The sequence below is a fragment of the Carettochelys insculpta genome, chromosome 1, assembly GCF_033958435.1.
Source record: "Carettochelys insculpta isolate YL-2023 chromosome 1, ASM3395843v1, whole genome shotgun sequence".
Taxonomy (NCBI): domain Eukaryota; kingdom Metazoa; phylum Chordata; order Testudines; family Carettochelyidae; genus Carettochelys; species Carettochelys insculpta.
In genome coordinates this window covers 102,182,647-102,195,536 of record NC_134137.1, presented here as the reverse complement: position 1 = coordinate 102,195,536, position 12,890 = coordinate 102,182,647, and the positions used below count along the sequence as shown (strand labels likewise).

The window sequence follows — 12,890 nt, the reverse complement described above, 5'->3', positions numbered from 1 at the left end:
TCATAGAACCATAAACTATGAGAACTGAAAGGGGCCTCGAGGGGTCATCAAGTTCAGTCTCCTGCAATCACAGCAGGATCAAGCACCTTCTAAGATCAGGGGTGGCCAACACATGGCCCGTGGGCCAGAATCCCGCTTGGCTCCTTTATTTCAGCATGGCAGGGCAGGAAGCTGCCATGCTGCAAGTCAGGCAAGTGAGCAGAAGAGGTGTGGGGAGGGGCAGTTGAATCTTCCTCTTCTGGAGCCACAAAGCAACACTGAGAAGTGGGGGGAGGCAGTGGCCATGGAGGAGCTGGGGCAGCACATGGAGCTCATCACCTGAGGCAGGTTAATCCTGGGGATGCAGGGGGGATAGGTTTGGGGTGAAAGGAGTTAAGCCTGGGGCTAGGGGTTGGGTCTGGGGCTGAGAGAGGTTAACCCTGGGGATGGGGGTGCAGGTTGAGGCTATTTTGTGTTTGGCCCCCAGAACACATATAAAATTGCCATGTGGACCCCGATGCGAAAAAAGGTTTCCCACCCCTGATCTAGAGCCTCCCTGACAGATGCTTTTTCTAGCCTTCTCTTAAATATGTGCTCCAATGGGGATTCCACAACCACTCTAGGCAAGGTGTTCCAGTGCTTAATCACCTTACAGTTGGGAAATTTCTCCCTAATGTCCAACCTAAACCTCATCTGCTGCAAGCTATCCCTATTGCTTCTTGTCCTGTCAATAGAAGACAAGATCCCTTTTTGCATTACTTCTGGACAGTTACTTATGTCCAGTGACTTCTTTTGACCACAGTGTAGAGAGACATTTGTCCCACAACAAAGGGTTCAACTTCAAAGAGAGTCAGAGGGGAACCATGAAGATAGCTCTAAGATAATAGTGGGCAGCCATTGACTTCATCTCAGCTCGTCTTGTGTTCTAGTTACCACTTTCAAAGTAGTATTTCCTTCAGTTGTACTTCAGGGACTAGTTAAACTTGCCATATTACCTGAGTTACTTCTGTAGAACTTGGTAACACTAAGTCTACACCAGTACAGAAGATCGGCCTGCTCAGGTTTGATCTTTCAGGGTTCAATTTCACAACATACTAGGAAATGTGTATGACCAGTGTTTTTTGTTTGTTTGTTTGTGCAGTATTTACTAGTACTGAGTAGTAGCACCTCAGCATCCCCAGCCAGGTGTTGGCTGGGGCACAGAGCCCTGCCGGCAAACCCAGCCAAAGGAATCCTGGCTGAGGGAGGGACGAGACAGGGAACCAGCTGAGTACCAGCTCTTCCTTTTTTTTTTTTTTTAAAACAAAAAAGTACCGTGTATAATGGAGGAAGAGCTAACTTTTCTTTTCTTGCCTCATACATTTGCAGCTACAATAGCTTTAACTAATGCCCTTGGATATAAAAACAATCTTCACTTCTCATGTGGTCACACAAGTTACTCTTTGCCTGAAATGTCCTCGAGAAAGGGTGTGCTGCTCATTGCAAATGAAAAACACTCACTGCTAACAGAAATATTCAGATAAATCCGCTTGTGACTACATGTACTGAACCAAACCACTGACATCTAAACGGAATCTATGTTTATTACCTGTGACCTGGATAAATTGGAGGATTTAGCCAAAACAAACCTGATGAGGTTCAACAAGGGGAAATGTAGAGTCCTGAACCTGGGATGGAAGAATCCCAAGCATTTTTATAGGCTGGGGACCAACTGGCTAAGCTGCAGTATAGCGGAAAGGGACCTAGGGATTAGGGTGAATGAAAGGCTGCATATGAGTAAACAGTGTGCCCTTGTAGCCTAGATGACCACCAGCATATTGGTGTGTATTAGGAGGAGCATTTCGAGTAGATCTAGAGAGGTTGTTGTTCCCCTCTGTTTGGCACTGGTGAGGCCACATCTGGAGTATTGTATCCAGTTTTGAGCCTGACAGTAAAGAAAGAATATGGATGTGCTGGAGCAGGTTCAGCGAAGGGCAACAAAAATGATTAAGAGGCTGGCGCACATGACCTGTGAGGAGAGGCTGAGGGATTTGGGCTTATTTAGTTTGCAAAAAATAAGACTGAAGGGTGATTTAATTGCAGCCTTCAGCTTCCTGAAGCGGTGCTCTAAAGAAGATAGAGAGAAATTGTTCTCAGTGGTGACAGATGGCAGAGCAAGGAGTAAGTCTTAAGTTACAGAAGGAGAGGTGTAGGTTGGATATTAGAAAAGCTATTTCACCAGGTGGATGGTGAAGCACTGGACTGTGTTGCCTAGAGGTGGTGAAATCTCCATCCCTAGAGGTTTTGAAGTCCTGGCTCAAGATAGTCATGGCTGGGATGACTTAGTTGGGGTTGATCCTGCTTGAAGCAGGAGGCTGGACTTGATGACCTCTTGAGGTCCCTTCTAGCCCTGTGATTCTATGATTACTTGCCATCTTTATAGTTAGATATAAATTATACATGAGACCTTGTATTTCTAATTCATGAGAATAAAGGGCTTCAGTTACGATATAATGTTGATGAGATTTCCAAACCTGTTGCAATTTATCTGGTAGAGTAATAAACATCTTCACCAGCCCAGCAATTTGTTCAATATTGTGTACGAAACCTGGCACCCATATGTCTAACTCCCACCCTTTCTTTAAGAAACAAATGTCTCTGGAATTAGCTTTCACCATATAATATAGTGTGTGCTTCTTAGTATTTTAAGACACCACAAATTAATTACCCTTCTGAGTACACACACTGACTCAGAAGAACTCTTGACATTTCCTGTTTATTCAACAGTTGTAGAATTCTCCATAAAGGTTGTTCAGTGAGCACACTGAAAATTTTAAGAGGTAACTGGACAAAGGTCGGGGGTGACCCTAGAAGTCTGATAGCGTTTTCTAATGGGTTGAGTAAAGAAATTTTTACACAATGGATTGAAAATCTCAGGTTGTGATTCTGAGAGTGTGAAACATTTTTCATTATCACTTCAACTGTTCACAAATTCATCCCATAAGTGAAAAACAGTTTTTTCACCCTAACAATATCCAAATGCTAAAACTGTGACTCTACTCCATCATTCTATTACAGTATTTGAGAAAATACCAAGCCTTTTGAATAATTAAAGAAAAACAGAAATTTTGTACAATTCTTTTGCTCTGTGAAATCCTTCTTAGTCACAAAAATATTATGTTCATTAGTGTAATAATGATCAAATATCTATGCATTAATTTTCTAAGGTAGTTTCCATGTGCTGTGTTTTCAATAAGCATGGGTGATAGAAAATAGGTAGGTGCTTACCTGTTGAGTTATTTTTGGTCCATAGATACTAGCTTGTTTCAGAGCACCATTAACTAGTGAACGAAAGTTCAGAAGCACATACTCAATGTCATATGCCCCATGCATTGCACTGGAAAACTCCTCCAAAGACTGAACATATCCCCGCCAGTGAAGGTCAATTTCGGCCATGTAAGCCAAGCAGCCTCTAATTACATTCAGGCAGTATCCCATACATGGCTTACTTAAAGTAATTCCTTGGCAGTGGGGGCAATATTGCATACGTAATAAGGCTCTACTGCAATCTTGAGAGAAGTGTACATGATCTGTTGTATTGATCACTTCAACCCCTAAATTGAGGGACTGCAAGAAAGTACGGCTAGATAACAATGATCTCCCCATTTGTCCCATGACCATTTTTGGAACATTTCCAAAAGGACTGATCTCTCTTCTTGACATCCGAATACATTCTGAATATTCCAGTGAAATGTCTGTCAAACCAGGATTAATCAGATGCTTATATACCAGTGGGAATAAGGTGTCAAAAAATCTGTTCACCAGTTCTTCTGTACTAATATCTATGCCAAATACAAAGAGTCCCACATCTGTAAAAAACTCTTGAACAGCCGTAGCAGCCTCAACAGCCATGTTCTTGTATTCGTTCCAGAAAAGCGTGCTGGTGTAATTCTCAGCCTGTCTCATAAGCATTTCAAAGGTTTCTGTAATAAAAAGGTCAATATTTTAGAGTAATAAAGGAGTAGACATTTCAGCAAAAACTACAAAATCTAACAAGAATTACATTTTAATTTGTGTTCCACTTATCTGACTGATCTTTGCATTGCAACAATTGATAGCTAGAGTTTAAGACAATCCATGCTAAACAACATATCGACCCTTTCTTTTGTTGACAGTAGCTAGCACACTGTGGGTCCTACTAGAATATACAAGAATGAACACCAACATTTCTGATATATTGTATTTTATAAAGACATGTAAAAGACTGATGAACAGTTATTAACTGGCAGAATACACCAGATACCAAGAGTCTCAATGCTTTAGATCATCAACTTTGTTAATTCAAGAGACCTTCCACCACTTGTAAGTGAAATATTATTACCCATTCCACTTCAGATAATGAAATAAAGTCTCTACCATTTAGAATGGGTTGTTAAAAATGGAAATGAACACTTTAATACAGAAGAGCGGTTTCATTTATCAATATGTAGCTTTTATAGAGCAAACAGATTTAGCTTCTTTTTGAAAGTGAGCAGGTGCAGCACGAAGAGTTTAAAGGTATGTTTCAGATTGTGATGATAAATCCAACAATATCTAGGGTCAATAGGAACCCAAAACTTTGGAGAATCTGGCTCAAGACCCCCAATAAAATATGACATATGGCAAGAAGTGCTAATGTTGTGCATATTGTACCTTATTGGTGTATAAGCACCCTGGATAAAGTGAGTTAAAATACTCATACCACACAGTACCTAATTTTTGTAGTAGGTAAGAAAATTGTAGAGGTTTAATTATTTTTGTCTGATTGGGAAGTCAAACCCTGTCTGAGGTTCAGAGTGTTCACAAGGAGGTTAATGCCTGCAGCACCTTTCAAACCACTTGAACCTAGATGAGGAGTTTTGGACTAGGAGTTTCCCAAGTGAAAACCGATGAGCTGACACTGGAATTAAAATCAGTGTATTTGAACAGTTAGATGCAGAGAGTTCCTTCTTGGTGACTGGGTGCAGTGCCTTAACATTTCTGCAAGGAAACAGCATGTGCACAGTTTGTAAACCCTTCTGTTTAATGGCACAAAATGGAATGCATTTTGTAAATGAGCAAATTTCACTACATACTCTGGATCTGCATCACTACTGTCTATTGGTTTACACAGAGTAGAGTTTGCATTGGTATACACCTTCCCTCTCTTTCCTGATCTTTCTCAAAAGTTTCAAGTTTTGCTGAATGTGATGTTTGCAAGGGCACAAGGAAACCACGAGGCAATCTTAACTCCTCATTAATGACAGGTCTGGGTTTTTCCTTCATCGCTGAATGCAGCTTGTGATAAATTTGGAACACCAAAACATGCCCTCGTACTCACAAACCTCAGCTGGCGAATTCTCTTTTCATGAGCACTTTGTGGTGCCACTCAATCATTTGCAACTTGTTCAGAATACAGTAGCACAATTGCTCACTGTCTTGAGCCACACTGGCTGCCTAGAAACTGACAGATTAACTTTCAAATTGACAGGCTTGCTTTTAAAAGCCCCTCGCAATTGGCTTTCCAAATTCTGGGTGCTGCTACTCAAACCTTTTAATGATGGATTTCTGTGTTCACACACTACCCAGTGCTGACACTGACAGGTGATGAAGGTTTTTACTGCAGTGGGGCCTAAAACATGTAATTTCCTGCCCCTTCCCACACACAATCCATCTCATTTTCGTTCCAGTTTATAAAGGATCTTAATGTTTTATTTTTCCCTATGGGTATTTAGAATAGCCACCCTTGGCCTTTTATTTATCATATTCCTATTCAACCGCCACCTTTCTATTTCTAAAATTTGACCCACTCAATTTTTAATTACAGGTTAAACCTCTCTCATCCGGCACCATCAGGACCTGACAGGTCCTGGATGAGAGAATTTACCAGATGACAGGAGGTTAGTATTTTTGCAATTATTAATTTGATCTGCATGTTTCCTTTTCTTTATTTTTAGGGAGCACCAGTTTAGAAAATTAATATAATAAATTAATATAATAAAACAAAAATGTACAGGTTTTCTCCTCTTTTGATACATACTACTGATAATGGGCCATTTCCATTATTCTACCCATTGCTGAATAGACCTTTTCAGCTCTGGCCCTCCCTTTTACTGGGACCCCACTCTTTAAATACCCCTCTGGCACAGCCCACCCCCACTCATGCATCTGATGAAGCAAGTCTTTGCCCGTGAAAGCTTATGCTCCAAATTATCTGTTAGTCTATAAGGTGCCACAGAACTTCTTGTTGTTCTCGAAAATACAGACTAACACGGCTCTCTCTCTCTGATACTTGGCCTTTCAGATAAAATTCTTGATCTGAGCATCTTCTTTGCCAGCAGGTCTAAATCCAGATCTGAGCTTTTCCCCTAGGCCTGCAGTGGCTTTTGGCCCTGCTGATGTTAGGAGTCTTCTCAGTTTATGCGACCCTTCCTCCCCATTTTACATCAAGCATGTGCTCCAGTGCTTTTGCATCCCATTTTGAAAACCTGTCTGTTGGAAAGCCTGAAATCTTTTTTCTAATCTTTAACCACTTTACTACCCCTCTATTCCCCTCACTCATAAAAAGTACATCTCTTAAACAGGCAAGCCAGATTCCACCTGGAAAAAGGGACGTTTGGTTAACACGACAGGGGAACGAGGGAAATGAAATGTAGGAAGACATCATCAGATACCCACAGCCACTTGTGGGGCACTTTTTCCCATGCTGCACCAGTGAAAATACCCCGACTGCTATGGGGCTCAGGGAACTGTGGGATAGGTTCCCACAATACACGGCTGCAACAGTTGATTTTGGCATCTTGTGTGTGGCAGCAATAAGTTGATTTTATGGGGAGCTTGTGGGAAGATGAGGATGCTCAAAATGGAATTTATAAAACCCAGCATTAAAAACTTTATTTTAACAGACGATTTTAGCTTGTAGTTTAGCCTCAGCATACATCTGATGGTCATAGTGAGAAACAGTTTGAATTTAGTCAGTAACTCACCAAGGTAAACCCACAATAACATAATAATCATCTTAAATTGGACCTAAAGTCCAAGACTGTCTGCAGCACACCACAGAATTAATTATTTGTGTATAGGAATAAAGGGAGATTGGAGTGTGGTGCAACGCCTATTAAAGCCAATGAAACAACCTGTGTTAACTTTAATTGACTTTGTATTAACTCCTTAATTTAAAAAAAAAACCCAGAGATGATGTGTTAATACATTCCACATGAACTGAACATTATTGTACAAGATGCCTTCCTTTTTCCATTAAAAATGTGTCAAGTTTCCCTTAATTTAAGATCAGATTATTGCACAGGTCTACTTTTTCTGGTCAGCTTCGCCTCTGTGGTCATTCTCCAGGAGACTGAGGAAAGATGTGTTAATTCTACCTTTTAACCTTGACCCTCCCATAAAAACTAGATACATGCCTTCGGTCTGCAACAGGCAAATTTTATCAGCTGCCTTCTGTATTCACTTTTATATGTGAACAATACCCATCTCTCTTTCTAAAAATGCATTCACCTAAGATACGGTATCTACATTCAATTAACTTTTTTATTTTAAGTGCATAACAGAGAGGGAGAAATCAAGCTGATTTCTAATTCAGACTGTTTAAATAAAACTAACCCTAAGATATACTGAAGTCTTTGGAGAAAGTGGCCATTTTCAAAAGTTTACCTTCTCATGAGTTTTTACAGAACTCTTGCTAGTATTTCAAATAAAATTGAATCAATAGATGTTAGTAAAATTATGATAACATAGTAACATCATCAGAATGACACAAACAGATTTTCAGAGGGGTAGCCGTGTTAGTCTGGATCTGTAACAGCAACGAAGGCTCCTGTGGCACCTTATAGACTGACAGAAAAGTTTTGAGCATGAGCTTTCGTGAGCACAGAAGTGAGTCTGTGCTCACGAAAGCTCATGCTCAAAACTTTTCTGTCAGTCTATAAGGTGCCACAGGAGCCTTCGTTGCTGTTACAAACAGATTTTATGACCCTTTTCCCATTATTGATTACTACTTTTTCATACATAGAAACAATAAAATTAATAATCCAAAATGTGCATTACAATTCTAACTATAGAAACACAGAACCTGTAGAAGCTCTTCTCACTACCTTTCACACATTCCTTGCTAGCTGCAACTGCAATCATGCTTTAGATCTCCTGATTAAAAACCTGCACGCTCGAGCAATATTTTTTATACTTCTCCGTTGTCACCTCTCCAAGTTTCCACTTCTTGTAAACTTCCTTTTTTATGTTTCAGTTCAACAAAGATTTCTCTGTTAAGCTACGTTTGTTAAAAGCAGAACCATTAGATGAAAGAATAAACCATGTTGTACATGGATAATCAATACATTTTATAGTGTAGTTCGAAACAATAAATTTTCAAGACTGAATTACATTTCAACTGCCCTGGCAGTCCACAAGTGAACAAATGCACAAATCTGCATGACTTATTGAACATTTGCCCTTTTCTCAACAGCTTGTGATGCTCTCTCACACTTTAATTTATGACTCTGTACCATGCGAACTAAGTGAAACACTGTAACTAAAAAGGATTTTATTCAAAACATGTTTTTACTTTGATATATTTTATTGATATTTTTAACTGTTAATCGTTACAATAATTAATTTAAATATTGCTTTTGGTAGCTTCCCCCCCCAGATATTTTGAGGAATGGAAAAGAAGACTACATCCATTTACTTGGAACAGTATCTGTGAATATTTCACAATGACAATCTGAGCTGGTCACGATACTTTCAGAGGAAAGAGGACAATTAAGTTTTTTTCCTGATCAAGTAATGGGGTTTGGCATCGTGTAAGTCTCTGCATTCTGATTTACATCAATATTTAGAAATTACTCACCCACATTAAACAACTGGTGAGTATATCATCCACCTGAATCCCAATATGTATAAAAGCCATCACTAATGCAACAAAGAGGAACATTACCAGTTGTCTTTTTTATAATTATTAAATGTAGTATTTTCAAAAGAACTTACATTGTGATTTTCATATTTGTACCTATCACAACAAGACAAAACTAGGTAATTCAGTAAATTGTTTTATTGTTTCTTATGGGCAGACCCTATTCATTTTGAATTGACTGTTCATGTTAACCCATGAAGTTACCTTCCTGTTAATAATTGCATATTTAACCCAAGCAATTAGTATAAACCCTAAAACAATTTTCAATTTCTCTTACAATGATTTGTTACCTCTCAGTTATTCTTTGTAAATTTGTTTATCTCAAGATAGCTACTTAAAATTGCAAGAATGACAAAGAAATTTTAACAGCATGTTTCTCATCTCTTCCTGGGGAAGTAATTGAAGAATAACTTTCAAAATTAATGTCTTTATTGATGTCTTAATTGATTTTAAAACTGGATACAAATCTACATACAAGAACTAAAAGCTACTGATAAGCAACAAAATCCAAATGCTTACAGAAACAAAATCCAGGACTGCTACAACATGTCACTGACTTATTTCGACATTCTTTTAACATAATGTAAGAAATAACCCTTTTAGTTTTATCATCAATAGTATACATGATAGTCTCATATGAAGCAAATTTCTTCTTTGTCTATATGTAAGAAAAAGCTACAGGTTGGACAAAAAACCATCTCTGATCCTCGTCTTGGGTGCAATCCAACGTCCATGAAAAAAATCACAAACGCACTGGAAGCTGGATTGGGCCTTAAATTCGCACTGAAAGCCTTTAAATACTGTCCCCCACCCCAATTCCCTTTAGGTAGGAAACTGTTTTCTAATTGTACATCTTGGAGTAGGACTTGAGGACAGATTTTTGGAGCAAATTTCAAATCTTTATACTTAGTAGAACAGCACATTAAAATGACGACTACATTTTTCACAATTCTTGTACCTTTTTCTTAGTTTACCCATTGTTTTGCCTAATAGATTTTACTTCACTACATGTAACTAAGTAATCTACAATCTAAATATTGGGACTTTACACTGGAAAAATAAATATTTCACAGAGGTGTCCTGTCAGATTCCAGTTCCATTATTACTAATAGGCCAGTCAGTTATCCTGTATTGCAATTTGGCAGCAATGCAACTTCTAATATTGTACACAACAAATAAATAAGCACTCAGCCAATCCCCAATGTATAAGTAATGCAAGTTACAGCCACAAAGACTGGCTCTCTCAGAAACCATTAAGATCAGCTGAATCTTTAACAAGAGACTTTACATTTTACTAAAAAAACAAACAAACAAACAAACAGACAACCCACTAGATACAAGCCAAATAGCACACCTAAAAGAAGAGTGTTAGAAATAAACTAAATTCAAATACTTAAATAATGCTATGGATGTTTTCATGCCTGAAAAGTCTCTCTGATCACACAGAACAGCCATACTCTCTTCTTTCACTAAAGACATTTCCTGTTGAGTACTCCAGTGCATTTTGCTTTTGCGTATGGACAGTGCAAATAATGTTCGGTGTCAAGCTGTCATTTAAAGAAATGGTCCAACCATGCATGTCTGGCATACACAACTCCTACTGGTCAAAGTGAATTTTGAGCATACAAATCTCAGCTTGTAATTTTTTGAAGTTTAGGAAAACAAAAGCATGTGAAAAATGTCAGATCTGTCCAAAAGAATGCATTTTATTTATTTAAATACATGTTACAGGAAAAAATACTCTTGGAAAAAGCCTAAATTTCATAAATATCTCCATCCAAGAAAAGACAGTTGCTTGTTCTCTCATAACTGGTGTTCTTTGAGATGTGTTGCCCATGTCTATGCCAATCAGGTACGTGCACATCGCATGCATGAGCTTCAGAAGTGCTTCCCCTAACAGCTCCACCGGCTCTTGGAGCCCCCTAAAATGGCACTGCTATGGCTGCCTTTATATACCAGTGCTACCCCAGGCCCTCTCTTTGTTCCTCCTTGCTGCCTGCTCTGAGAATGGGGAAGGCAGGTGGGTACTGGAATGGACATGAACAACACATCTCAAAAAACAAGAGTTACAAGAAAAAGGGCAACTGTCTTTTCTTCTTCGAGTGCTTGTTCATGTTGATTCCGATTAGCTGACTCCAAGCAGCTGCCCCCGGAGGTGGGCACAAAGTTAGGAATCACTGATTGGAGCACCACTCTACCAACTGCTAAAAGCATGGGAGAGCAGTCCTATGCTCTTGCTGAGTGGACCGTGAGGGTAGGTGGTAGGATTTTAACCAAACCATAAGAAGTGTGAATACAAATGGATATCTAGGAGGAAATGCACTGGGATGAGATCAAAAGGTCTTTGATGCAGTCTGTTAGCACTACAAAGAACTGGGTAGATTGAGCATACAAAACCACTTAGGCTGTGTAAAAAGCCAGAGTTGTGTGTGCATTGAGAGTGTGCAGATGTTGTCAGTTGTATGCGGTTTTGGGTAAAAAAAGAAAAACACCTGGGAGGACAGTATCTTACCCCAGGTGGAACCGTGAAACCACTTTAGATCAGAAAGCGGGATGTAGCCTAAGCTTTACTTTGTCTTTATGGAAAATGGGGTAAAGGAGCTCCGAAGTAAGAGCCCTTAGCTCTGAAAAACTTCGAGGAAGTAAAGGCTACCGGAAATGCCACCTTATATGACTGATGCAGAAAAGAGCATGATGCAATTGGTTCTAAGGGGAGGGCCCAGGAGCTTGAGGAGGACAAGATTAGGATCCCATGTGGGAACAGACAGGTGGGAATAAGGGAAGAGCCTGTCCATATCCCTATGAAAACAGGGCAAACAGAGTGCCCTAAGTGGCCTGGGTGAAAAGCTGAAATAGCTTCATGGTAGACCTTAATGGAAGAAGGTGCTAAACCTCGAGTTTGTGACTGAAAGGTATTTCAGAATGAGAGGAACAGGCATTTACAGTGGTGTAGTCTATCGGGCTGTTTCTACACATGACACTTTCTCCAAAAGTGGCATGCTAATAAACGGCCCAAATATGCTAATGAGGCACATATGTAAATTCCCAGGGCCTCATTAGCATGAGGTCACATGATTTGGAGTCCAGAAGATGCTCTTCTGGGCTCCAAAACAGCTTGTAGAGGCGCAGCCCCCAGGGGGTTTTCTTCCTGAAAATTTTCACTCCGAAAATTATCACTCTGAAAGCGGCATGTATAGAAACAGCCTCATTGTACCCACCAGTAAGAAAAACCTCTTCCATTTAGAGATGCAAGCAGCTCTAGTGGAAGGTTTTCTACAACCTAATACAACCTATTGAACTTGTGCTGAACATTGTGGTTCTAAAATGTTCAGCCACACACCGTAAGCTAGAGAAACTGAACATCCACATGCAGGAAACTACTATCATCTTGAGAAATCAGGTCTGGATACAGAAGCAGGGTGATTGGGCCCTCTACTGACAACTCCAATCATCCAGGTATGGGTAGACCTGCATTTATCTTTTGCACAAGAAGACTGCTACCACTGATCTGCATTTGGTGAACACACGTAAGGCCGATGCCAGTCTGAAGGGGAGAACTGTAAATTGATAATGATTGGTGTTCACTACAAATCTGAGGAATCATCTGTGCGCTGGAAAAATGGCAATATGGAAGTACGCATATTTCATGTTGAGGGTGACATGCCAGTCACCTGGATCCATGAGAGAAAGACTGTGGCTAGAGATACCGTGTGATATCTCAACCTCCTCTGGTAGAGGTTGAGAGCCCACAGATCTAAAATGGCCCTTACCCATCCCCACCCACTTGGCTTTAGGAATGAGGAAGTATCGGGAATAGAACCCTTTGCTGCTTAAATCTGTCAATCTCCTGCACTGCCACTAAAGTGAGGCGTGATGTACAAGTACAGGGAAGGGGTTTGGGAGGATAGGTAGGAGGAGAACTGAAGAGAGTATCATACTCTTACTGTGTAAAGCACCTATCAGTCTGAGGTGGTAGGGGACCATATACAGT

General features: G+C 39.9%; 1 protein-coding gene across 1 annotated transcript in view; it reads right to left on the bottom strand.

The window, feature by feature from the left end:
* GPC5 (glypican 5) overlaps window positions 1-12,890 on the bottom strand; it is a 1,026,336-nt gene that overhangs the window by 908,087 nt on the left and 105,359 nt on the right. The window contains exon 3 of the mRNA XM_074983055.1: window positions 3,247-3,941. Within this exon, the coding sequence (XP_074839156.1) occupies window positions 3,247-3,941 (695 nt within the window). The remainder of the gene's footprint in view (window positions 1-3,246; window positions 3,942-12,890) is intronic.